The sequence below is a fragment of the Patagioenas fasciata genome, chromosome 1 (genome assembly GCF_037038585.1).
Source record: "Patagioenas fasciata isolate bPatFas1 chromosome 1, bPatFas1.hap1, whole genome shotgun sequence".
In the NCBI taxonomy this organism is placed as follows: Eukaryota; Metazoa; Chordata; class Aves; order Columbiformes; family Columbidae; genus Patagioenas; species Patagioenas fasciata.
Window position 1 is genome coordinate 178424421 of NC_092520.1, and position 23689 is coordinate 178448109.

General features: G+C 38.3%; 1 protein-coding gene across 16 annotated transcripts in view; it reads left to right on the forward strand.

Moving 5' to 3' along the window:
* The window catches only part of GRIP1 (glutamate receptor interacting protein 1), a 327070-nt gene that overhangs the window by 221594 nt on the left and 81787 nt on the right, over nucleotides 1–23689 (forward strand). For all 16 annotated transcript variants that reach the window (XR_011736585.1, XR_011736587.1, XM_071802423.1 and 13 more), the window contains one exon: nucleotides 22920–23055. Coding sequence is in view for 14 of the 16 variants with exons in the window: in XM_071802423.1 (XP_071658524.1) it covers nucleotides 22920–23055 (136 nt within the window). In the remaining 2 variants the exon portion in view is untranslated. The remainder of the gene's footprint in view (nucleotides 1–22919; nucleotides 23056–23689) is intronic.

Sequence of the window (23689 nt, forward strand, 5' to 3'; positions counted from 1 at the left end):
CACATACTGTGAAATCAGTGCACTGAGTTTAATTCCTTTCATCCCCAGAAGCAGGGAATGGATTAAGCATCTCTCTGGAGCAGAACTCACTTGCTTAAGATGCAGAATGTATTATTCATGGGATGAGACTACATGTCATATTTATCATGTCTTCACATAGCATAAAATCAACAAGCAACCGATCCTTTCAAAGGGGTTTGCAGAATTGCTGAAATCATAGTTAATTAAAATTATATACATTAATATAATTACAGTTTGAAACCTGGACTTAATTTTGCAGATGTGTAGGTGTGCAGTTCTATATACATGATTCTTAGAAACATTATTCAGCTTTACAGTTGGAACTTCTTAAATGTAAATAGAGTTAAAAACGTCTGTCATTTAAAAATACTGTAATTGATACTCACTTGTTAGCTCACCCCTTGAATCCCTAGGTTTTGATGGCTGTGTTTCCCATTGAGTTCCTGGGCTGAGGTTTTCTCCTGGCTTGACGGTGCTCCGAAGCAAGGGGAGCATTAGGTCAATAGTACTTGAGTCAAAAGTGTCATTTCTGTTGTTGCTTATTCCTACAGAAGCATTAAAAAGGGCATCAAATATTCCAGCAGTACTGATACAGCATCAAAAGCTGATGATGCTGTTAAAGAGGCACTTTGAAATCAAGGAGACTTTAACATGCGCTTAAATGTTCTCAGTGCTGTGCTGAATAGGGAGGTGCTGCATAGCTGCTCCCATGCTTTCCAGACTAAAAACCAATGACCTCTTATCTGTTTTAACAACATGGGGAAATCTGTCGATGCAAATTGTTCATTTATTTATTTGTCTATTTTCAATTCAGTCACTGAAAACTGAGGCAATAAAAGGGGTAACAAATGACCTGACACAAGCATAAAAATAAATCCTCCCTGAAACAAACAAAAAAAAAAAGACACCCTAACTTTGAGACTGATTAAAATACTTCATATATGTCGCAACGAAAATTTCGTTTTTGTTTTACTCCAATTTTGCAAGTGCTTTTTGTTGGTCTTAAAAGTAGTATCAACTCTCATTAAAAAAGAAGAGTAGACAAAACCGCCCCAGATTTTGAAGAGCAGAAATGTTTCTGCTTCTTAATATTTTATTTTTGTTGGGTGAAATCATTAATAAGTTGCAGTTAAATTCTGCAGATAGTTTTGGTTGGGTTGAAAGGCTGTTTTTTTTTTTTAGGGAAAAACTAATTTGTACCTGATCTATTTGACATTTTAAAAAATCCATACTTACTTTTTACTTCTTGCATCTACTGACTCAGACACCTACACTATGGGAGACTTCTAGAAATGTGAAATTTTATTGCCCAAAGGTGGTCTAGGGCTTAAAAAACCTATAATGCAAACTGCAGCCTGGGACAGCTATTTGAATCATCAGAGATTTACTTTAGCTGAGAGGATTGCAGCCATGTCGCTGTCGCTCTCCTAAGTCAATTCTCATTCAAAGAACCAGCGCCAAATAAAAAAGGAGACATAGTGGGAATAGCTCCTTGAACAGAGGAAATTTCCTCTTCTCTGGGGCAGAACAATAACACAGACACCTGTGTTCTGCCCTGCTCAACACGACTAGCAAAGGGTACTTGGAATCTTGTCCCTCATCATGTTGTCTTGAATCCATTGTTGTTTTATCCCCCGCATAACCCTTGTGCTCCAGCTGTGCAGGTCCCAGGGACCCACAGGAGCCCTTACAGCTTCCCAAATCTCATTCCAGCCACCTTCAACTCCTCAGTGATACCTGATCTGCTGAATAGGCAAATTGTTGGTATTTATGGTGAGAGCAGATGCAAGAGCAGGAGACCCACAGGAGCCCTTACAGCTTCCCAAATCTCATTCCAGCCACCTTCAACTCCTCAGTGATACCTGATCTGCTGAATAGGCAAATTGTTGGTATTTATGGTGAGAGCAGATGCAAGAGCAGGAGAAGAGCAGGAAGGACCAAAACCAGATGTTATAAACCAGTCCCTTAACATTTTCTCCACCATGGGGAGCCTGTTTTTCTCTCTAACCATTATTATTTGTCATTTGCAAGTTTTGTATGTCATTTCAGGGATGTACTAGCAGGTCAGTTGTAAAAATAGGTCACTCTGCTCTGAAGGAAAATTGTCAAGACTTTGAAGTCTGAAATTAAAGTGACCAGATTTTTCAGCTCCTTTGTACATGCATGAATACTTCACTTTCTTTTCACACTACCTGATTCTTTGAAGCCTGCTATAATACAGGTTTCCTATTTCAGCGCAGTGTTTGATCTCAAAAACAGGGCTAGCCCGTCAAAGTGGAGGGAAAACAGAGTCAATGTACAGCCCTGAGCGCATCCTCTGCAGTGGCTCCAGCTCTGGTATTGCTGTCATTAGCAGTTTTACAGCCTCGTTTTGGAGAAGTTTGGTAACAGAATTTTAATGCAAAAATGAAGTGTTAAACATAATTTTAGGGTAGGCTGAATTTTGAACTACTGAGCTAAAAGGGAGCACACGCAAATCAGAGAAGCTTAAAATGCCTTGCAAGGATAATATTTACAGAGCTGATACTAAAAAAATAATTACCGTATGATGTAGTATCCTCAGTAATTGCTTAGGACACAAAATATTCCTATGAGAAGTCATGAAATACTAAATTATTGTAATAAAAATAATAATTAATGTCCTAGGAATTTCCAGGCTCTGAAGTGTTTAATTACACAATGTATATGTCACTACATAGCAGTTAAGGCAGTTTTCTTCTGATCATTGGCTCTGAACACATACAGGTGCTATTTAGCTGTTTACAAAAGTAGACTTCTTTTCCCCCTTCTTGACCCACACCCTGCTGTGCAGCAAATGTTTGTATTCTGTCTCAGGCTGCACCAAATGTGGCTTTCCTGAGGGGTTTGTCTGCTGCCCACAACTAATGAATTTGAATGTAGGTCAGCTGGAAGCTGGAGAATTTTAAAGGCCACTCTGCTTTCTTCACTATGATTTTGGGCTTTTTGTAACATGCAAAAATGTCTGTTTAATCCTGAAAACAAAAAGATATTGCTGTATGAAAACAAGCAAAAATTTTGAAGAAATAAGAAAATAACAAAATGTACATAATTCCAGGATCCAGTATAGATTACAGTTAGAGACAGAACACGTGATCCAGTTACGATGTGCTTGAGTTGCCAATATAAAATCACGTTAGCTGAATTTAATGTTTGTGTGTGCTGTGCTACAGTTTGACTGAGGAAAAGGTGTGTATGGCATGCTGTAATACTAGACTAGATAGAATGCATTATTTTTCTTTTACAAGATGATCTCAGAAATAAGGGAGAAATATAGAAAGTAATATGGGGAGATAGGAGGCACTGAAAAAAATCCACATGGATTAAAAAAATAGATATACTTCTGATGTGATTCAAGGATACAAGCTTCATTAAATGACACTGCTTAGGAAGGAAGATGGCTCTCAGGTTACTGTTGTAGCTCAGCTGTTAACATCTGAGCCAGGTTCACAGTGACTGACAGACGGGACAGACAGATGATCCATCCCTGGTGGGCAGATGTTTACCTGTGTGCAAACACACCTCCATGCCAGTTGTGTTTTCCTTTGTGATTAATGTGGCATTGGCAAGACAGTGAGTGTTGAAAACAGCTGTTCTCGTGCTTGTGGTTAACTTGCTCCGGTTCCTTCAGACTCCTGTGTCAAGTAAAACCGCAGAAGATGTAAATGGTCCGGTTATTTTTTGGCAGAGTGCTGCTAACTGCTGCAGCCCCCTTTGCATCATTTGCTACAGGGCAGCCACCTTCTCAAGTGTTGTTGCTTAACTTGTGCAGCCTTGAGTCACCTTTTCCAGCCTCATCAAAAGAAACCTGCCTTGCCTTTGGCTTCAGCCTCCCTCAGGTTTTGTAAGCGCTCTGTTTGCACAGATGCTCTGCTTTTTTGCCATAATCCTTCATTCCCTACCAAAATATGAAACCATCTTCACTGACTAACTGGTTCTGCAGATTAAGAGCATGATTTGCCCAAGGAAACCTGCCACAAAATCGTCCCCTGCCTCCTTCATAGTTCTCATTGTGGAAAAAAGAATTCATTGCAGAAGTAAAACCTGAAAATAGTATGTATGTCAGCAAATGCTGGGTTAGGAAGTTGAAGTGCGCTTCTACAAAAGCCCTTTTTCCCTCGATTTGCATTTGTCTCACAGACACTTACTTTTACTGTGTACTTTTTAAATTCAGCACAAAATGCTCAGATTTGCCACCGAAGAGATTTTTAACATTTAGAAATCCATTAGCAATAACCTCTGCAGTCACAGTTATTGTGGTATCTATCTTGGGTGATTTCCTAGCAGAAGCAAGTGTTTTGACCTGTGAAATATAGATCACAGGCTAGTAAGCTTTTCTACACTTGAAATGTTTATTACATCTGCAAAGTCATTTGCTGATTTTCATGTTTGATGAGAAGCTGCAGTTGCCGTATCATTTACAGTCTTCCCTGTGTGTTTGTTTAACCTGCTGGAGATTTATCAAATGGTCTGTGAAGCGTCTGCAGAGCTACATGTCTTTTCCTTCCCATCAACTGTAGAAATCCCTGAATTTGCTTTTACATATTTAGTACTGAAAGAAGTAAGATTTCTTCCTTGCTCTCCCTCCCTTCCACCAAAATAACTTTGTTGGAATGACTTCATGTCTGTCATTCGTGTAAACGTTTCATACACAGATAAAGCAAAAAGAAATTTGGCTCTTGTAGAAAATAAAAAAAGCCTATTAAGTTCTTACCTAAATGAGATTGCTGATGATGTATTTATATGTTTTCTTTACAGATCTGCTACCGTGCTAGTGCTTTTTAATACTGAAGAGGATTAAAATAGAGAACAATCTAATGTAATTCATTTTATCATAAATGAGAAAGAAAATGCATTGAAGGCAATACTGTACATTAGGAACATGCACCTTTTCAAATATCTGACAGATATGAGGTCCAAAAAGTTAAATATCTTTAAACGCTTTTCACCTCGATATTAGAGTTGATTATGGGCACAGCCAATAGCGGGATTTGTTGCTGATAGTACCAAACACCTTCATCTATGGATATTTGGACTTAGTTGCATATAATTTTACCAGACTTCAGCCCTTCAAAATACAATGTATTAAATTATTCCAGCTGCAGTTTTTACCAGCAAAAACAGTTATATGTAGTATGATGAGGGTGAAACCCCATATAGTAACTATAACATCATTTCAAAAAACCGTCTCAGCTATTTAGCCCTTGCACTACACACGTTTTGGAGCAGAGATGGCAATTTTGAGTGAATTGTTCTGAATTCAGCAAATGTGCTTGCAGTGTGTATATGTGCATGTACTCCACTGGCCATTGGTTAGTTTGAAGCACAGGTCCCTCACGCCTGCCTTGCTGTCACTGGGGCACCACAGGGTTTCTCAGTGGTGCTTAGGACCTGAAATAGGCTGGGAAGGATCAGAGAATCTCCTTGGGTTGCAAGTCCCATCTCCTGGTTGTTTTCCTGCACACCTTTGGCATGCTCTCTGAACTCCACAAAGGGAAGAACATCCCCATGATGGTTGGTTTCATTCATTTTAATCAAAGTGTTGGTGATGTGTGTTGAAAAATTTATTCTCCTTTAAAGGCTTCAGTTGGGAGAGGGAGCAGGCTGTAGAGGCCATGTGAGGAGAGAGAAACTAGGAAAAAGCGAACAAAGACAGTCAGGAGTCGGCTTGAGAAGTATGGAGACCTAGTCTCTAAAAGAGAAGCTGGACAGGCTGGGTGAGTTTGGAAGAGGGAAGAAAGCCATGTGCTCTTTAAAGTCATGGCAAGAAGTGACAAGCACAGGGAGGTCTGTAACCCTGTGACTGTACCTGATCACAGCACATTCCTGGCTGAATACAAGACTCATCAATCCAAATAATCTCTGCGGAAGTTGTAAACTCTTTTGTGAAACTGGACTTTGACTGTCCCTTGTGGGGTAGAACAGCCCATTAAAACTACCAGAGGTTCTTTGTTGTCTTAGGAAACTGTGAAGCTAAAGCTTGATATTGAATTCTTGAAATCCACTGCATTTCCACAGGATAGCACAGCTGGGTTTTGAGAGGGGAGGAAGGGGGGTGTCTTCTGAGAAATGGAAATTACATGAGAAGAAGATTCATGAGGATGCTCAGGTTCTCCAGTCTGTTCAGAAGTGAGGAAATGTATTAAAAAAATTTCAAGCAGTATCTTTTTCTCTTGAGTGGAAACCTATTTGACAGTCTTATCTATACTGTTATCAGTCCTGTATTGGAGCAAAAATAACTGATTTCTTCATCATTCAATCAAGACAATCCTCCGCAATCCAGTATCACCAGAGAGGAAGAGTAAACAGTAAATGTGTGGATTCAGACTGAGTCAGTGGATTCAGAAAGGACTGAATGAATTAATTGGCAAGATATTCATATGTAAATATTACAAAGACTGGGGAACGTGGTACCCCCTAATGTGGCGGTACTGGACTTGGCAAAGCAGGCAGACTCTCGTTCTCTCTCCAAACAGGACCTCATTTTCTTACTTTCCAACGTAGAGCAGAACTAGAAGGAGTGTTAATCTGACCCACCAGGGCATTGCTGTCTTTGAAAAGTCCGATGTCCCACAGTGCTGTAGGCAGACGCATACAACTAATACAGCAAAAGAAATCCAAGCATGTTCCTTTAAGGTCTGAGTAATTTGCTAACCTGAGAAGCTGAGGATAATTTTTTATCATTTGCCTACTTGGGTCTTTTTGCAGTTGATAGATTCTTTTTATCTTACAGCTCTACATAATTAACTTTATTTTTTTTAAATTATGTTTCTGATGTATTTTCCAACACCTCTTTAAAGGAATTATATGTATATCTTCCTGGTGTGGTGTGGTTTTTTTGTTTTTTTTTGTTTTTTTTTTTTTTTTTTTTAAATCTCCCATTCAGTTTCTGCAGTGATTTTTAAATTCAGGGCATAGGAAATAATATATCATTTACCAAGATAAAAACACACCGAAATATGCTATCCCAGATCCAGATAATATCTTGCCTCTTCTTTTCAGCTGTATCAGCGGGTCAAAGATACTAGTTCTGACTGTAAACCTTGACTTTCACATCAAAGTGTATTTTTTTCTTTTTACAAAATTGCATTTCCATTTTACCAATATAAAGTGGTTTAAACCGTTTCATGTGGATAAAGGGTTGTTTCTTTACTTGTTTGTTTAATAGCTTCATCACACTGGTTAGAATCAAAAAGAGGGAAAGAGACTTCAGTGCTTGTGTGTGTTCCTCATCACGTTCCTGGTACGTGGGCAGACAGATGCAAATTCTTGCTTCGTAGTATAGAAAAAAAAGAGTTAGATATGACTGGTTTGTATAGGAACTGTAAGACCACATGTTAATTCTAGCATCATTACAAACTAGTCATTTGGTTGTGGTAAGAAGGAAGAGCTCATCCTTTCAGGGTTTGCTGTTTTCATTGTGAATTGAAATGGAGTTTATGGGCCAGAATAGTCCATGGTGTCCATCTAAACTAAACATAAAACTTCCCTGAATTTACTTATGCTTCAACTTGCATTTGAATTGTATTCCAGAGAGGCGTTCAATCTATTTAAGGCTGCCAGTGATACAAAACCCATTGCAGCCTTTTTGTGGTTAATTAGCCTCACTGCTTTTATTTCTAGCCTGAGCAATTGTGGTTTCAGCTTCATCTTATTTATGATGAAGAGTTGCTTTTCATAAAAATTCTCTTCGTCCCTTATAGGTGCTTCATTACAAAATCACCATTTAATCCTCCCTTTTTTTTAGGCAAATTGTGCTTCTGGGGTCTTTTGCTCCCAAGTGTGTTTCTTTAACTTTTCTGAAAGCTCTTTTCTGACTCTCCTGCCCTCCATTTGATTAGTTATAATCTTGTTGAATTGTGTCACAAGAGTAAGGTAAAGTATCCGAGTGACAGTCACTACTTCACTAAATGTAAGTGTGTACTAAGTATTGTTGTGTAAAACTGTCATGTTTATGTATTCATGGTTTGTATTAATTATTCTGACCAGCGAGGGTTTTGATCACCTGCCAGATTCCCAAATCCTTTTCTATCCAAATGAATTTTATAATTAATTTACTAGACACCTGTTGGTTTTTTTGTTTGTTTGGTTGGTTGGTTTTTTGATATGTAGGTGCATACATCCATTCATACCTCTTACATTAATGGAGCGAGAGACTTTATTAACTTTGTGGGTGATTTACAGACTAGTAGAATGTAGATGCTTATCTTTTTTGTTCATTGTCCTTGTCCAAACTGTAGATATCATTCTCACTTTGTGTTTGCGTGGTCTTTGGAATCCACTAATGTGTGATTAAGTGCATAAAGAAGGCTTTTCAGTAAAGTCTTACTTATTAACAAACTGAAACAAGTACAAAAAGCAAAGCAAGGAGAATTTTAATAGGTTAAAATAGCAACGAGGCCAAAATCGAGAGATCTCAATGTTCTTATTCACAGAAAACATTGACAGGACACTGTGAATATTAATTCAAACAGCAATAAGTGCCGATCTTCAATGCAAATTGATTTTATCAGTGAAGCAAAACAAGCCCAACCTCACAGTTAATTCTGAGACAAGATCCTGCAAGACCTTCTTCCCGTATTAGATGACATTGTGACCCCAAATACTTGTCAGATAAACTGTGTAGAAAAGGAGCATTGACCTCTGTGGCATTAAAAACCTAATGTTATAGAAAAATGAGGGATACATACTGCAGCTGAATTTTAGACATCACTGGCAAACTATGAATGATCATATCTCATAAGACAGTGTGAATATTGATCCCCAAAATATTGCTGCTCTAAACAAAAGTTAGAAGTAAAAATTGGTAGAGATCGTATAGGGAAATCTTCCCAATAGGCTAAGAGTGCAGCAAAATGGACCAAATCTATCAAGAATAATTAACACTGCAGTACAGTCAAAATTAATAATAATTTCTAAATAACTTGCATGGAATATATTTACATGGGAGTAAATGCATATGCTTTTCCAAAAAGTTTTCAGCTTGAGTTCTGGCTGAACTCATTAGTTTTGGAATAGAAAATTCAGCAAGTGTATTTGAAAGTCGTTACCAACTTGTAGCTACAAAACCAGATGCCTAGTGAGGAATTTCTGCAATTTTATGGTACCAAACTCTAATGAGACCGTTAAAATCTAAGAGCTTTATTCCTTACCCACTAACAAAAGGTAATGGTGCAATAGAGAATGTAAAGTGGATGGGAACATAATAAAAATCATGTAGCTCAACTTACTTAATCCCACACCATACAAAATAATAGGCAGGCTGTTTTAGTCAGTCAGTTTAGCTGAAGTGCTGGCCAGCTGGGATGATAGCTGGACATGACTGTAGTGTATGGTAAGATGAGCTTTTAATCATCTGAGTTAAGGGTGTTGGGAGTCTCAGAGTAATTTTGACAAGTTATGGATACATTTTATAGTCCCAATTTTGTCTATGTACGAAGTTGGAGTACAGTCTAGAACATTTCATATGCTGATCCAATGCACATTTTTATATATATCCACTACCCTACAAAAATAGTCGTGGATCAGTAGTCAATACATGGCGATGATGAGGAGATATCAGGGCATCATCTTGTATTTTTCTAATGCAATTATGATTAAAAATTAAACACTATAAATGCAAAACCATACCATATATTCTTATCAGGTGGTAGCAGTTAGTATTAGGCTGGTACCTCTGTCTCCATCTTAGGTGCTGAGTCTTCCCTGGGGAAAAGCATGAATGCGCAGACCTGTTATGGCCTGAAGATCACCTTCTCCAGACTTTGCTAAACCAAGAAAGAAAAGAAAATCCAGAGCAGGGACTTTTCTTACAGGCATTCTGTAAGATGGATAAACTAGATATTTCCTGGAAAATATTGCTGGTGAACCTGGGTTGGTTGGAAGTATGAATTTTGCAGTATTTTTAAAGGAGCAAAACTTCGGGGTAGGCAAAGTGACGTCAGCACAAAAGTGCTGTCTCTCTACTTTTGCTTGACAAATGGTCTAAATTTTATTGGCTTCTTTTTTCCCCCCATTATGACTTCATCTCTGTTGGGAGGGTTTGACATTATATCCACACTTACATAGTCATGTTGGGGACATTTTGTTAATGTAAATCTGCCCTTAGCAGAAAAGGGGGTTTGGAATGTGACTTGCAAGACATTTATGCAGAGTGAGCTTAGAAGAAAAACCCATTAAATAGCTGACCATGTTTTATAAATGCTGAGAAGAAATTAGGGCAAATGTGTTTATTGGATAGTTTTGTTCAGGCAGAAATCACCTTTCCCATATATTTTCAGTGAAAAAAAGAAACGACTTGGAGGGGGTGACCTTCAGAATAAGCTAAATTTTGGAAATTAAGATTCTGTCTAGAAACATTTGCTGTTAGTAATTCTCCTGAATTTTCCAGTTTAGGTAGATAGCTCTGCGCAGTATTAGATACCATCAGCAGCCTCACCTGCTCTCCTTAGGAAATTCTCAATTGTGCCTGTGGATGGTACTAATCTTTCTGGCCATTTTGATGAACTGTTTGTTGTGTATTTAGGAATAAAAGCAGATCTTACCATGCCAGATGTTCTTTGCTGGTGTAAATCTTAGCTCCATAAGGTACATTCAAGCTGGTACGATACAGTCTCATTAACAGTGCTAAGGTAAGTGATGTTATAAAAATGTCAGAAATTATAAATATGTCTGCATGTCTGGCATATGCTGTTGTTTATATGTATGCCCAAACTATAGGACAGGCTGTAAGTTAGGAAAAAAATCAAGATGTTAAATTTGAGTATGTGATGCAAGGACTGGAGTGACATCCTTAGAAATCTCAGAAGTTACAGCTGCCAAATTTGAGTCTGTATTAATCATTAGATCTCTGGTCAGTGTATTGTCCAGGAATGAATAGATTAAAAGGAAGCACATGAAATAGTTTGTTGTTATTGTCAAAGTGTTAATCTGACATAGAAAAACAAAGGAGGAGATTAGTTTTTTTATATTTCTAAGGTCTAAATGACAGTGTTCTTTACCATTAAAGCGGCTGAAAATGGGAGTTAAGGAATCCAGCTACTTTAGGTTGATGCATTTGATGTCGTACTTGGAACAGGCAATGTATGATTTGTGCTGTTGTGATTGGTTTAGTCACGTGAGTAAGCCTATCACAGTTTTTCAAAGCAATTTAACACCATAGTGATACAAAGAAAAAGAAGATTTGAGCACCATTTTTTTTCAGATGAAATGAATGACAATTGCTGATGCTCAGTGCCTGATCTAGATAGAAATTTCCCAGTGACGCAGACCTCGGCTGAAAAGCATTGATTTATTAAACCTGCAGTAGTTTATAAATGCAGTGACAAAGGGTAACTGAACTGCACATGAACCACTCTGCCCTGGGGTCTCCAGCCTTTCCAACCTTCTGGGCACAGGGCACGACGTGCAGCTGGGAACAGCCCACTGTAAGCAGCAGTGAAGCAAAAAGATACAGGTCACAGGGAGCAGAAGTTTTATTTCATTTCAAAAACACCACATCTTGGTGTATCTAGAAAAGAAAAGTTTCAGAAGTTTTGTACCAAACTGGAACTATATCAAATGTAAAAAGATAATTTTCCCATAGTTTTTCCTCTAGTTCTGGTTAGCAGATTGTACTGTAAATGATAATAGAATATCTCTGTGCTGAGGCCTCTGTATTGAGAGGTTCTTTAGCTGATTTTGTAAGCTTTAAATTATTTAGAATTAAAATATTTCCTTAAAAACATGCCAATATACCCTTTTACAGCAGAGGAGAGGAGAAACAGACAGGCACATCTTGTGAGTTGTTTGTTAAGAGTCAGCAACCTGAAGAAGTGCTCACAAGCAGGCAGTTTATTTCTGTTTAAGAACAGCCTTGATTAAGTGACAGCTCTTTTTCACAGATAATCTTACTTTAAGTAAGCATTTTCAACAGGTGTGCTTTGAGTCATGTTAGCAGTTTTATCTATTAGGATCCTTGTTGAGATTCTGCACATTGCATTTAGCTTGAAGTGAGAGATGTCATTGAAGCCTCTAGGTAGTACTGTTTAGCTGAATCTTTATTGGTTTCAGTCTATTTGAAGTTTTCAGCGATTTCTTCAATTCATAGCAATACTTACCTGTCTGTCTGTGTCTTAACCTGGTCACTGAAAGGAGAGAAAGCTATTGCAGTGAACACGATGAATGAGATGTGTGTTTGAAATAGACATGTACCAGAATATATAGCTAATGTGTCTTCATATTTTTGGAGAGGCAGGCACGTGTAATCATCTTTCTTTTTCACCTGAAGTTTCTGGAGGATAAGAGGAAATGTTGAAAGGAAAGCCAAAAAACTTTCCTATAAAACATGCATCACATGTTGGAGTTTGACAGAGGAAAGTAGTTTTGTTCTTGAGGAAGGTAATAATGAGACAACTCCAGGATAATACAAGCCTCTTACATTGATGTCACATTCAGATTTTTCCTGAGAACTGCATGCAGCTTCTTGAAGTGACCTGAAGATGGAAAATGTTCCTGTTGTCTCATGGGCTAATACGTGCAATATTACTAGGCGCTAATGTGATGCCATTTCAGTTTCTGTGCTAATTCTGTGGCGTATGCTGGCAATTGAGATGACAAAAGAAATCACATAGGTTTATTCTTGCAGTTGTGCATTTTACTGTTTTTCTGCAGTGATTTGCTCAGCAAGCTTGACTATCTAATAAGTTAGTTGATGCAAATGGATACATCTGTCTTCATTCCTCTTTGCTATTAGTTCATTATGCATACATGAAACCTGAGGGAATAAGTACAGAGATTGATTAGAGAGTTATGGAGCACAGGTTAGCAGCTGAGAAATGCCTGAATTATTCCTTTTCTTTTTTTTTCTTTTTTTTTTTTTCCTGTTGGCAAACTTCTTTTACAGAAATAGTAAATCCTTGTGGATTTTAAGTTTATTGACAGCTAAAGGCATCACTGTTCCTGTGATTTGGCAAACTTTAATATAATAGAAACTTTAATATTTATATAATTAATAGTTTATTTCGGAGTTCTTTAACCCTGCTTTTCCTTTGGTTTTAACTCTAACTTAGTCAGTATTCAGGATGAAGAAAAAATAATGGTCCTTTTGTCACAGGCGTGGGGTTTTTTTCTACTATAAACATCTAATAAAAAAAGTAAGTGCATCCTATTTGTCAGGTGTGGTTGCATATTAAATTGTCCCCTAAGCCATCCTTTTAACTTTCGTTTTACATGACTGAAGTATAGAAAAACAATGAGTCATTATCAGATCAGTTTTTAAAACATTAATAGCTGTGCATTCTTTCAGCCTATTTTTGGACTACCGTCTTCTAGATGTGGACGTTTCTGGGTTGTAGTTTCCTGCAAAGGTAGAGAGTAAGGAAACCATAAAGGTATCAGTGATCACTAAGCACAAAGGACAAAAAGTAAAATCTGTAGAAGTATTCACTCTCGTTTTCCATTTTTTTCCAGTTCATTTTTTTCATTCATTTCTTGTTTTTTCCAAGGATTGTCTAATCTTCCCCACAGAGACTTGGATAATAAACCCTTTTGTCAGACCGTATCTCCCTCATTACTACCAAGTAGAAAGATGGGGCGTACATATCACTCAACTTTGTGTGTTCTACAAACAAAGAGGTATAGGACCCCTGAAAATATAAAATATCCGCTCCTTAATCCAAGTACTAGGAGAAGTTCTACTGACTGTTACTATAGTCTTTTCCGATCCTTACTGCTTCAATTTTGCCACAATACTAGTCATAAAAAGGAAAACTGATATTTTGTTTTAACTAAAATGTTAGATTGTATAGTAACTGTAGACCATGCCTGGCAACTCAAAGTATGTTTAGTAAAGGTAAATGACAGCTCAAATGGAGAAATGGAAACTAATGGCACTATTGCTAAAATTTACCTGGTAGCTACAGGATGTTGAAACATCGGAAAGAGCTGCAAAACCTAAGCAATTCAGGCAGTTCTTAATCTAAAATGGAAAGAAGATTAAAAGGTGATTTGATCAGAGGTTACAGTTCTGTATCTGCAGGGAGATCCTGAGTGTAATGGTGGTAGTATAATGAGATCTTGGGCTTGAAGCCTTGTCTACTCCAATTCAGATGGAAATTACCTGTGCATGTAGGAGATTTTCCATCACATGATGCTTTCAGAGCCGCATTGGATATCCTTCTAAAAGCTAATGTGTAGCTGCAGATATCACTATATCATGTTCTCTGCTTGTGTCACTCAGGAGATCAGGGAGAGAATTGTTCACGGTGATTCCTTCCTACCTTGAAATGCACAGACACAATCAGTCCTGTAATCAATCCTGCCTGATCCATTTTTGTAACTGTAGAAAGCAGAGAAACTGGAACTGTCAGGCCTCACTTCTCTGTCACCTCAGTACAAATAAGCACTAGTTAGCAAGAGTTCTTCTGGTGCTAATTTCTTAGTAATGGAAATAGAGAGGAAGTTGGAAGTTAAACCATCAGAATTACGGGAAGAAGTTTTATAAATCAAAATACCACGTCAGTGTCAAAACTCTGTGCTGTTCTGTGCAGCAGGGCTTCCACTAGCAAGGGAGGTGGGTTACTGAAGCCTTCATCCAGTTCAGGCAGAAATCTAGATAAGAATAATGTTGTCCTGGAGCTCTGCCCATTCGTCATCGGTAGTGCCTAACAGACATTTAGGGAAGTGCAGCTGGTGCACAGGCCATTTCTGAGTTTGACTTGGTTGCTTATAGCACAAAGCAAAATTTTCAAAAGGAGACACTTGTTTTATGTGGGAGATACAACTTTGAGGTAACTATAGATGTAAGATCTAACTCAAAAGTACCTTCTACCCATTCCCTATCCAAGCAATAAACTGACATTGTGTGTAAGCAAAGAGGTTTGAGGTCAGGAAAGCGCTGTATTGTCCATTAAAATGGTTGTGAAGGTTGAGACTATCAAGTTGTTTCATCCCTGTACTCATTTTGCTGTACCCTCCAATGTTGTTGCTTTAGAAAGCTCCACCTTGACAGTTCAGTGAGCGCCTTTGGCCTTCACAAATGTTTAGAAATTCAACTACCACCACAGATAATGTGGAAGCAGAAAAATGTTTGACCCTGCTGAAACTGCTTAGAAGTGCCTCAAGGTGGAATGGGTCCTTATCCCAAATTAGAAAGCTGATTATTGCAAATCCTCAAGCACACAGGTAGCGATCAATGAATAGGGTAGATAACTCTCCCAAAGAAAGCCAAAGCCATCAAGTTCGCAACTAGTTCAAGGAATAAATGTGCTTTAGCTACCCTACATCACTCAGCGAGTTTGTGATTCATACCACATCGTTATTCCAACTATGTTGCACAGTGGTATGTATGTCAGGGATAAAATATCTTTTTTTTGTAGATGACAGTGAAAAAAAGAAGTTTTGTCATTATGGTTCCACTAAATATGCATCTTCTTATTAAAGTATTCATATTTACTGAAACCAGATGTTTTAATGTTTTATAATTTTATTAATAATTTTTCCTCTAATTGCATTTCTCTGCCAAGATTTGCTCAGGGACTACGAATAGTAATTATGTTATTTTTGACACTCAAACTTGAAATGTATCTTACTTTCTAAATTCATTTTAATTAAAATATGTTGATTGTTCTTCAATATACTTGTAAGAATTCAAGCTCGTAATTCGATTCTTTACCTCTAATAGGGGATTATAAACCTGCAATGTTGTATGTTTTTAATTTCCTTCTAAGCAGTTGTTCTGATTTGCATTACATTCCCCCTTTATGGACATCTTCACAAATTGAGAAAACATGAAGCATATGAGTGAAAAATGACAGATATCATAAAAATAAGAACCCCTCTTAAACATTTCTCAGTGGCTGTGATGTTGTCCTTCCCCACCACTGGGCTCTCGCACACCGTCCAAAACTAGGTAGAATGAAAAAAAAAATGTTTTCATAGATATCTTCTTTTTGCATTAATTTTATTCCTTCGTGAGCCTTGCCACCAGCTCTCTCAAGAAGATGTAGAGAGGCCTGATACTTTCAGTCCTTGATGTAGAGTGAAAAACAAACTACAGAGAGGAGAATTCAGAAGTGGTCACTGACAAAATATCCCAGTAGCCCCAGCTGTTATAAAAATCAGATGCCATCATCTGTATTGAGATAACTCAAGTTACTCTCATTGAATGCACAGTATCTATCAAAGTAACATCACAGGCAATTTCAGGCTGCTAGTACTTGAATATTGACATGCATTCTTGATTTTCTGGTTTTTTTTTTGGCATAATTGTGCAACCCAATTGTGGGCAAAAGCCAACTGAAAAAAAATCTGGAAAACTATATTTCATTATGGAATTTCTGCAAGCAGGACTATCCTGAGGACCAAAAAATCTGTTGTTCCCTTACTAGCACTTCTGTTGCTTGGAGAAGCTTCTAGCCATGTGGCCATACAGCTCCTACCTTAGCTTGCATATCTGCCGCAGTTAGACTAGAGAAACCTCTCTGCTTCTTATACCACTGCTTCCATGGGTCGGTTTTCCCTCTCAGTTCAAGGCAGCATTTTTTGCATCCTCATGTGACACCGTCCCTTGTAACACTGCTGTGCAGAAATCATTCTTATCACTGCTGTGTGAAGCTGCTTCTCTGCGAAAACTGATTTTATGCCATTCAGTGCCGGTTTTGCGTTTTCTGACAAATGTTTTCTATGACTCCTGTCTACGAGGGGTGGATTGAGACATGAACAGGACGCTGGCTCTTGCACACGTGCCATTGCTGGCGTGGCTGTACTGCCAATGGAACAGCACCAGGACAGTTTGTCAGAACTGCACCGTGGGATTGAAATGTTGTGCCTTCGGAAGGTAATTGTGGTTGAACTCTGGTCACCATGAAAAGTGAAACACAGTTCTCCAACAGCTCATTGTGAGTTTGTCGCACTCGCAAAGAGGAATTGTTTGTGTAGAAAGGGTCTTACTTGTATAGTCCTGCTAAACTTTTCACATCTGAAATGTAATTACTGAAGTTACTGTGGTGTGCTTCAATAACTGTGTCATATATCACATTTCTTCCAATACACTTCTGCTAAGATGAAGTTATTAAGGGTTAAGAGGCATTTTTTTGTCTGTTACTGGCTTTCAGTTGATGGTTATTTTATTTCAGTTTGGGATATTTATCTTTATTTCTAACCTTTTAGTGTATAAACAGAGTTTCAAATGTAATTCTTATGTTTGATGCTAAATTGAAGACCACCCCTGCTTTATGCCTCAGTTTTGATGTAAAGAAAGTTGTCTGCCACGGTATCCGTTTCTGTGCCTTAGAATATGAAAAATGTACCCAAAACCAAATAGCACAAGAACTAAGTTCTTGTTAGATGAGACACGAACCAACCCAGATGTGAGCTGTACAGCTGTTTTCAGTGAGTTATGTGATCACATCCTATGTATTGTGGCCTGTGGTTCATCATAAAATACCATTATTTGCTTTCCTATGCCATGACTAGACCAGGCAACAGTCAGACGTTTTCAAGTTTATAAGCGCTCATGGAGGGTATTTGGTTTTTTAGATAGTGTTTCTGCAGTAGCAAAATCATCTTGTAGATGCTTTTATAGCTGGAAAAAGAAAAAAAGGGTTATCTCATGACATGCACACCATCAGAATGGTTGTTGATGTAAACTGAATCTATTTTAGGCAGGTCTTTGCAAGTGCCTGAACCTTACCCATCTCCCTTGCTTTCACTAGAAATAGTAAAACATTTCAACTGTACAACATTATCCAAGTTATCAGAGTCATATCAGCCTGATCAACAACCCAAGGGAACCTGCATTGGCGTTGTTTTAAATTTACAGTCCGTTTGGTAACTGCAGCGTGTTGTGCCTTGTGGATGTGCTCTGGTGCACCTCATACCACTTTGACTTCTGTTGAGGGTGCTGAACTAGGACTGGGTTTGAGGATTGTCCCTCCACAGGCTGGAGGAGACGGGACAGAGCAGGTTAGGATCAGTTCCATGTTTCCAGATTCTCTTCACCAATGTGGTTTTGTTTGCTTGTTTTTAATAAAAATTTAAGTGTTTTGGGAGTTAGCGACAGCCAGTCAGGAAAAGGCAACAGTGAATGGAACGTTGATCATCTCTTGACATCCCTCTTGTCACACCCAGAGAAATACACCTACCCGCAGGACTTGCAACATTGAGTAGATGCAATCTCCCCGGTATAACAAACTGCTATCTGTTTCTTAAGAATTGACTTTATCTATGTGATTTCTTATTAAGCCATGAGATGCCTACTGGAATGTAAAGCAAAATGTTTCCTCTGCAGAATTTTTGCTGACATACAGGGGAAATCCATACGAGGACAGCACTGATTGTATTATCAACAGACTTACCAATTAGTTGTTGATTATGTATGTCTTTTGGTAGGAAAAAAAATAACAGAAAGGGGTTTTTTACTTTTAGGTTAAGTTCTATTTATGCTCTGTCCCAACTGCACCAAACAAACTCATTCACTAGGTGGAGGATACAAGCACTTAACCTGATTGTGTAGATTTTAGTCATTTTCTTGGATTTTAAAATTAGATTTTCACAAAAGGGATGGAAAAAACCCCACTCAATATCTGGAATGAAGGCAAATATTTTTCAGTTTTACTTTAATATGTAAATTAAGGTATAAAAATGCAGGAATATAGGAAATAGATGATAAAACTTTTTATGAAGAGTTCTCTCAGCTTTCAAATGTTGTTCTGTGAAAAAAAAATATCTTCTGTAGCTGCGTATTTCATTTTATTTTTTAAGAAGTGAATATATTCCACATTCAGAAATCTCATGAGTCAATTTATTTTCCATGCTTTTTATTCATTAAAGCATATTATTTACATTCATCAAAAGGCAGGAAATTATAAAAAGTCTGATCATGTATAAAATTCTAGCAGCCTTATCGTGATACTACTGTCCTTGCAGAAAAATTCATTTGATATGGTGTTTCTTGAATTTTACTTTCCTGCAAGTTGTTCTCTTTATTCATTTTCTTACAGTAAGGTTTACCCAGTTTTGTGTTTGAGCACCTGCTTATCTTAGAAGTTTTCTTGTCCCATGTTATTATCCTTGTTGGCTGCCAGGTTGCGGGGCAGATCATAGTCTTGTTACACCAACTGACCCTGCTGCAAGTCAGGCACACATCACTACAGTATTGCAGCAGTGAACCTAAGAGGAGCATCCAGACCAGGAATTAAGGAAAAAAACAACAGCATAATGTTTTATTCTGAGTTCAGCTGTTCTGTGTGCTCCACCTTAGAGAACCAGAGAGCTAAACTAAGCTCTTTGGAGCCGAACCCTTGTTTTTCATCTCATGTGTGTGCACAAAGACATGTGTTTGCACTCCCCTTGCCAAGCCCATCTCCAGTATTCACCCTGATCCCTGAGACTTGTGCTGGAGGTAGGTGGATGCCAGCAAAGCTGTCAGGCAGCTGGTGCAGCAGGGACAAACATGCCCAGGATGGTCCATCCCTGCAGCAGCAGGATGCAATGATGGTCCCAGGTGCAGGTCCCACCTCCCAGAGCCCTCCCCAGTCTGAGGGAAGGCAGGACCTGTGGGAGCTGCATTTCTCTGAGTGCAGCTGAGTGGTTAATGGTGGGAGGGGAAGAGGTTCTCAATCTATTTCTCCAAGTGAAGTGTAAAATGGTATTGATTTGGGCTTCTTATAGGCTTGAAACCATCTTTCCTCTCTACACAGTTTCATTTTAGAAGAATTCATTTGGTTCATATCACAGAACTGTGCTGCAAGAGTGGTGTTCTGATATTTGGTACTTCATAAACTGTTACGGAGTACGAAGGCGTTTCTTAAGCTCGTGTTCTATATTCAGTTTACCACTAAGCAAAAGACTTGTAAATTCAATTCCTTGTTTACTCATAAAATATAAGAAATCTGGAAATAACTTGCTTGCCTTCCGTTCTGATGCTGGCTATGCTAATGTTGTTAGAAATGTGGGAGTCCATGTAGGAAAGAACAGACCCCAGAGACTTCTCAATAATTAGGAGTTTGCTGGTTGGCCTAACTAATGAATTATGAGTGGTGATACTTGAAGAAGTTTGATTTTTAACCCACAAAGAGTAGTGTAGGTTTATGTTAACTAGAGAATAGAAACTGACCTTGCATTTGTTAGGGAAAGTGTGTACAGATGCATTTGCTTGTTGGATTGGAAATGAAGTCATAGAATCATAGAATAGTTAGGTTTGGAAGGGACATTTAAACTGGGCTTGTTCTGATATTGGGCATTTTGATAATACTCCATTGGGTTTATTCTGTAATAATAATGTCAAAACAGTGCAGATTAGTAAATAGGTAATGTATAGCATTATAAGAACAGTAATTATGTGTGATTTAAGAAGGCAAAGACATAAAATGGAGAGACTGAGGTATCAAATGAGCCTGATGCAGAGCACTTCTAGTGATAGCAGCCTCTTATAAGTAAAACCAGCTTAGGTAGTTTCATTTCTTCCTGCTGTGATTATTAAAAAAAAAAAAAAAGCTACAAACTCTCTAAGCGGGACAGACTTAATGAAACTGTTATGTACTCCTAGGTCACCTTAGTCAGCAATGAGCATTTCATACCAGAACTCCTTTTACAGCATTGGTGCCTATTTCCCTCCCACGTACCAAGGAGGAGTATTTAGAGGTCCCTGTTCTGTTGGCAGAGCCATATGGAAACTTGTCAGAGTAGATGGTAAGGAGGAGTGAGCCTAGTCATTAACTTCCGTGGCAGTAGTTACAGGGAACTATATAATCATTAGATAGCTCAAAGCACTGCATGGGTCATCTGTTCTACATGTCGCTTCAGGCAGCAGAGTATTTCCCAGCATTGGACTGCTAACTCAGAACCTATATAAAAGATCAAAACGTGACAATATTATGCTAAGGCAAAAGATTAGGCACGCACAGGGCATTGTTGATCTCCTGTATACAAGTTCAAGCAAAGTATTTGTCAGGAAAAAAATCTTAGATGGTTCTGAGAACCAGGTTTTACTACTGGGAAGTACAAAGGAAGGATTCAGTTTGGGAGGTGGGAGAGAGGGGGGAATTTTCCTTTCGACTCCAGATCTCATAATCGAGTAAACCCTGAGTAAACAAGTGTAACACATCAGCCAAGAACCTGCGGTTGCATCATAGATGCAAAAGTACAGCATTTTTGGTTGCAGCAAGTACTATGGCTAACTCTTGTAATCATTATGAATAACTGCAGGTTTTTATAAAACTGAAAGCAGCGTTTTGATCTCCTACAGCTATGCAGCATGTCTTCATGCAGGTAACCACATCTGTTCTTTCTGAACTGTCAAAAAGGCCAGATGCGAGCAAACTTATACAAGCTAAATAGCTTCCAAATGATGGTTTGATGTCACCCAGGTTGGAGAATGCATCAGGTAGCTGTGCTACTGTCTGCTTCTGACTACACAGAGGCACATTTTGCATAGTCCCACAGTCTCTTGTAATCTGATCTTTTTACAAATACACCTTCCACTTTTTAAATACTCATTTCAACAATCCATGCTGCTGACTGAATATACTGCAGAATTTTGTCTTATTAGAAGCTTTGTAAGCATAGTAGAATTCTTGCCCAAGCACTTAAGTCATGCTCTATAACAGCAAAAATGTGAATAATTGAAGTGAGGTCATCATCAGCCAGAATGGAAAAAAGAGCCTGTCAGCCACCTAGAAAGGAGGAGGAACATTGCACAGGATGATGCTATGTCTGCAAAAGATTTAGCAGTTAACCCTATTAGAAGTGCTGCCAAGGTTTAGAGGATACTCCACCAGGGCTAGAGACAACCATTACCTCTGTGCTGCTCAGGTTTGGCAATTCTCAGTCAGGGCAGTTGTTCTTCATCCTGAGGTCAAAATGTATCAGGTCATCTTCTCAGTCATATGGAAATGACCAGAGAGATGGATGATCCTTCCAGGATGTCATCATTTTCTGGGTGGATCTTACAAGATTTTGTGCATTTTTCCAGAATATATCAACGACTGGTGGTTTTAATAGGTCTTTTCTGACTGGAAACACTGGACATGATGTATGGTTGCCTCGTGGCTTTCCAAAAAGCTGCAGCCATGCTGGAACTGTACATATGTCGATGGCCTTGTCCAGCCATGTGCAATAAGGACATCTCTTTTTGAGAGCTCAAGGCTTTCTGTTGCAGGTGACCTGCATTTGTTGAGGTCTGTGAGATTAACTTGGCATTTTCCAATAATGCTCAATGGGCAAACTGCAGGAGAGGGTGTCTCAGGCAGCATGGGAGGGAAATTTTATATACAACTAAAACTATGAAAACCCTTCACTTCCTTTATACCTGTTCTGCAGAGATTTCACAGAGTTACAGTGGAGATCTATTTGTGTAAGAATAAAGAATAAAGCTGTTAAGGTCTGATACATTCAGTCTCCATCTGGATTCTTGTTGTGTTCAATTGTTTTGATTAAATCTGACATCTAGTAGTGGCCTCAAAGTGAGTTTGGATCTAAAATTTTCTAGTATCATCAAATCATTGTGCCTTTTACCCTTCTATTTAGTTAATCGGTTGAAGTACTTTCTAAAATGTAGGGTTCAGAGGGAGAAAGCAGAAAATGAGAAAATACAGGTTTTTAAAAATGTGAAATAGCTACCCTTAGTTGTAAGTGTTGCCAGACTTTGTATTTATTTGGTCTGTATAGTATACTAGCACATTTGTGTTGTTTTTAATAGCCTTTTACAGAACATATGTCTCAGGTTTATCTATATGCAGAGCCTTGCGGACAGAACTTGTGAATTGTAACATAAAGAATCTCCAGATGTACACGTTATTAACATACACAATGATTTTCTTGGGAAGTAGATGACATTTTAGAAAGGCAACATCTGTGTTATCGCTTAAATTTTAATAATGCAAATAATTTTCTTTCAACAGAGGAATTCAAGGGTTCAACAATAGTTGAATTAATGAAAAAAGAAGGCACCACCCTAGGGCTTACAGTATCGGGTGGAATCGACAAGGATGGGAAACCAAGAGTATCTAACCTTCGTCAAGGAGGAATCGCTGCTAGGTAACCACATCTCAAGCTACAAAATGTGTTATAAGATGTGATTGCTTCAGGAATACGTACGACATCAGAAAGGTCACTAACAAATATGTGACTGGATGGATCTGTAATGGCAGCCCATCAGACCAGAGAGCTCAGAGAGAAACAGCAACAGCTGGTTTCCCGCTTCCCTCAAGGCTACTTTGACAAAAACTAGAAATACCAATGAGATATTTGAAAGTCATCCTACAACTAATGAAGTTTCTTCTAAATCGTATCAATTTTATTTCTCCTTTTTTTGTGTCCCTGAACAAAAACTTGGAAGAAACAGCAAAAAATACTGAGGAGAAAAAGTAAAATTTAAAACATAACCATAATTTCATTCAAAAAACACCCTTGTTCCTCAACTGGTTTTAAGATCAAAAAGAAGTCTAAAGCCATAGCTACCTTGCTTACTACTACAGTGGAAACCAAAAAACTGTTATTCATGAGTGAAACCAGTCAAAAGATAAAAGTTAAGCTAGATCATTCGAGGTAACTGAGCAGAACATACACTTTTTGGGCTGTGCCCTATCCCGTGTAGCTGTGGTGTCAGCTGTGAAGGCAACTGTTTTCCAAAAAAATCCGTTTTGGATGCTTCCCAAAAAAAGAGAAAGAC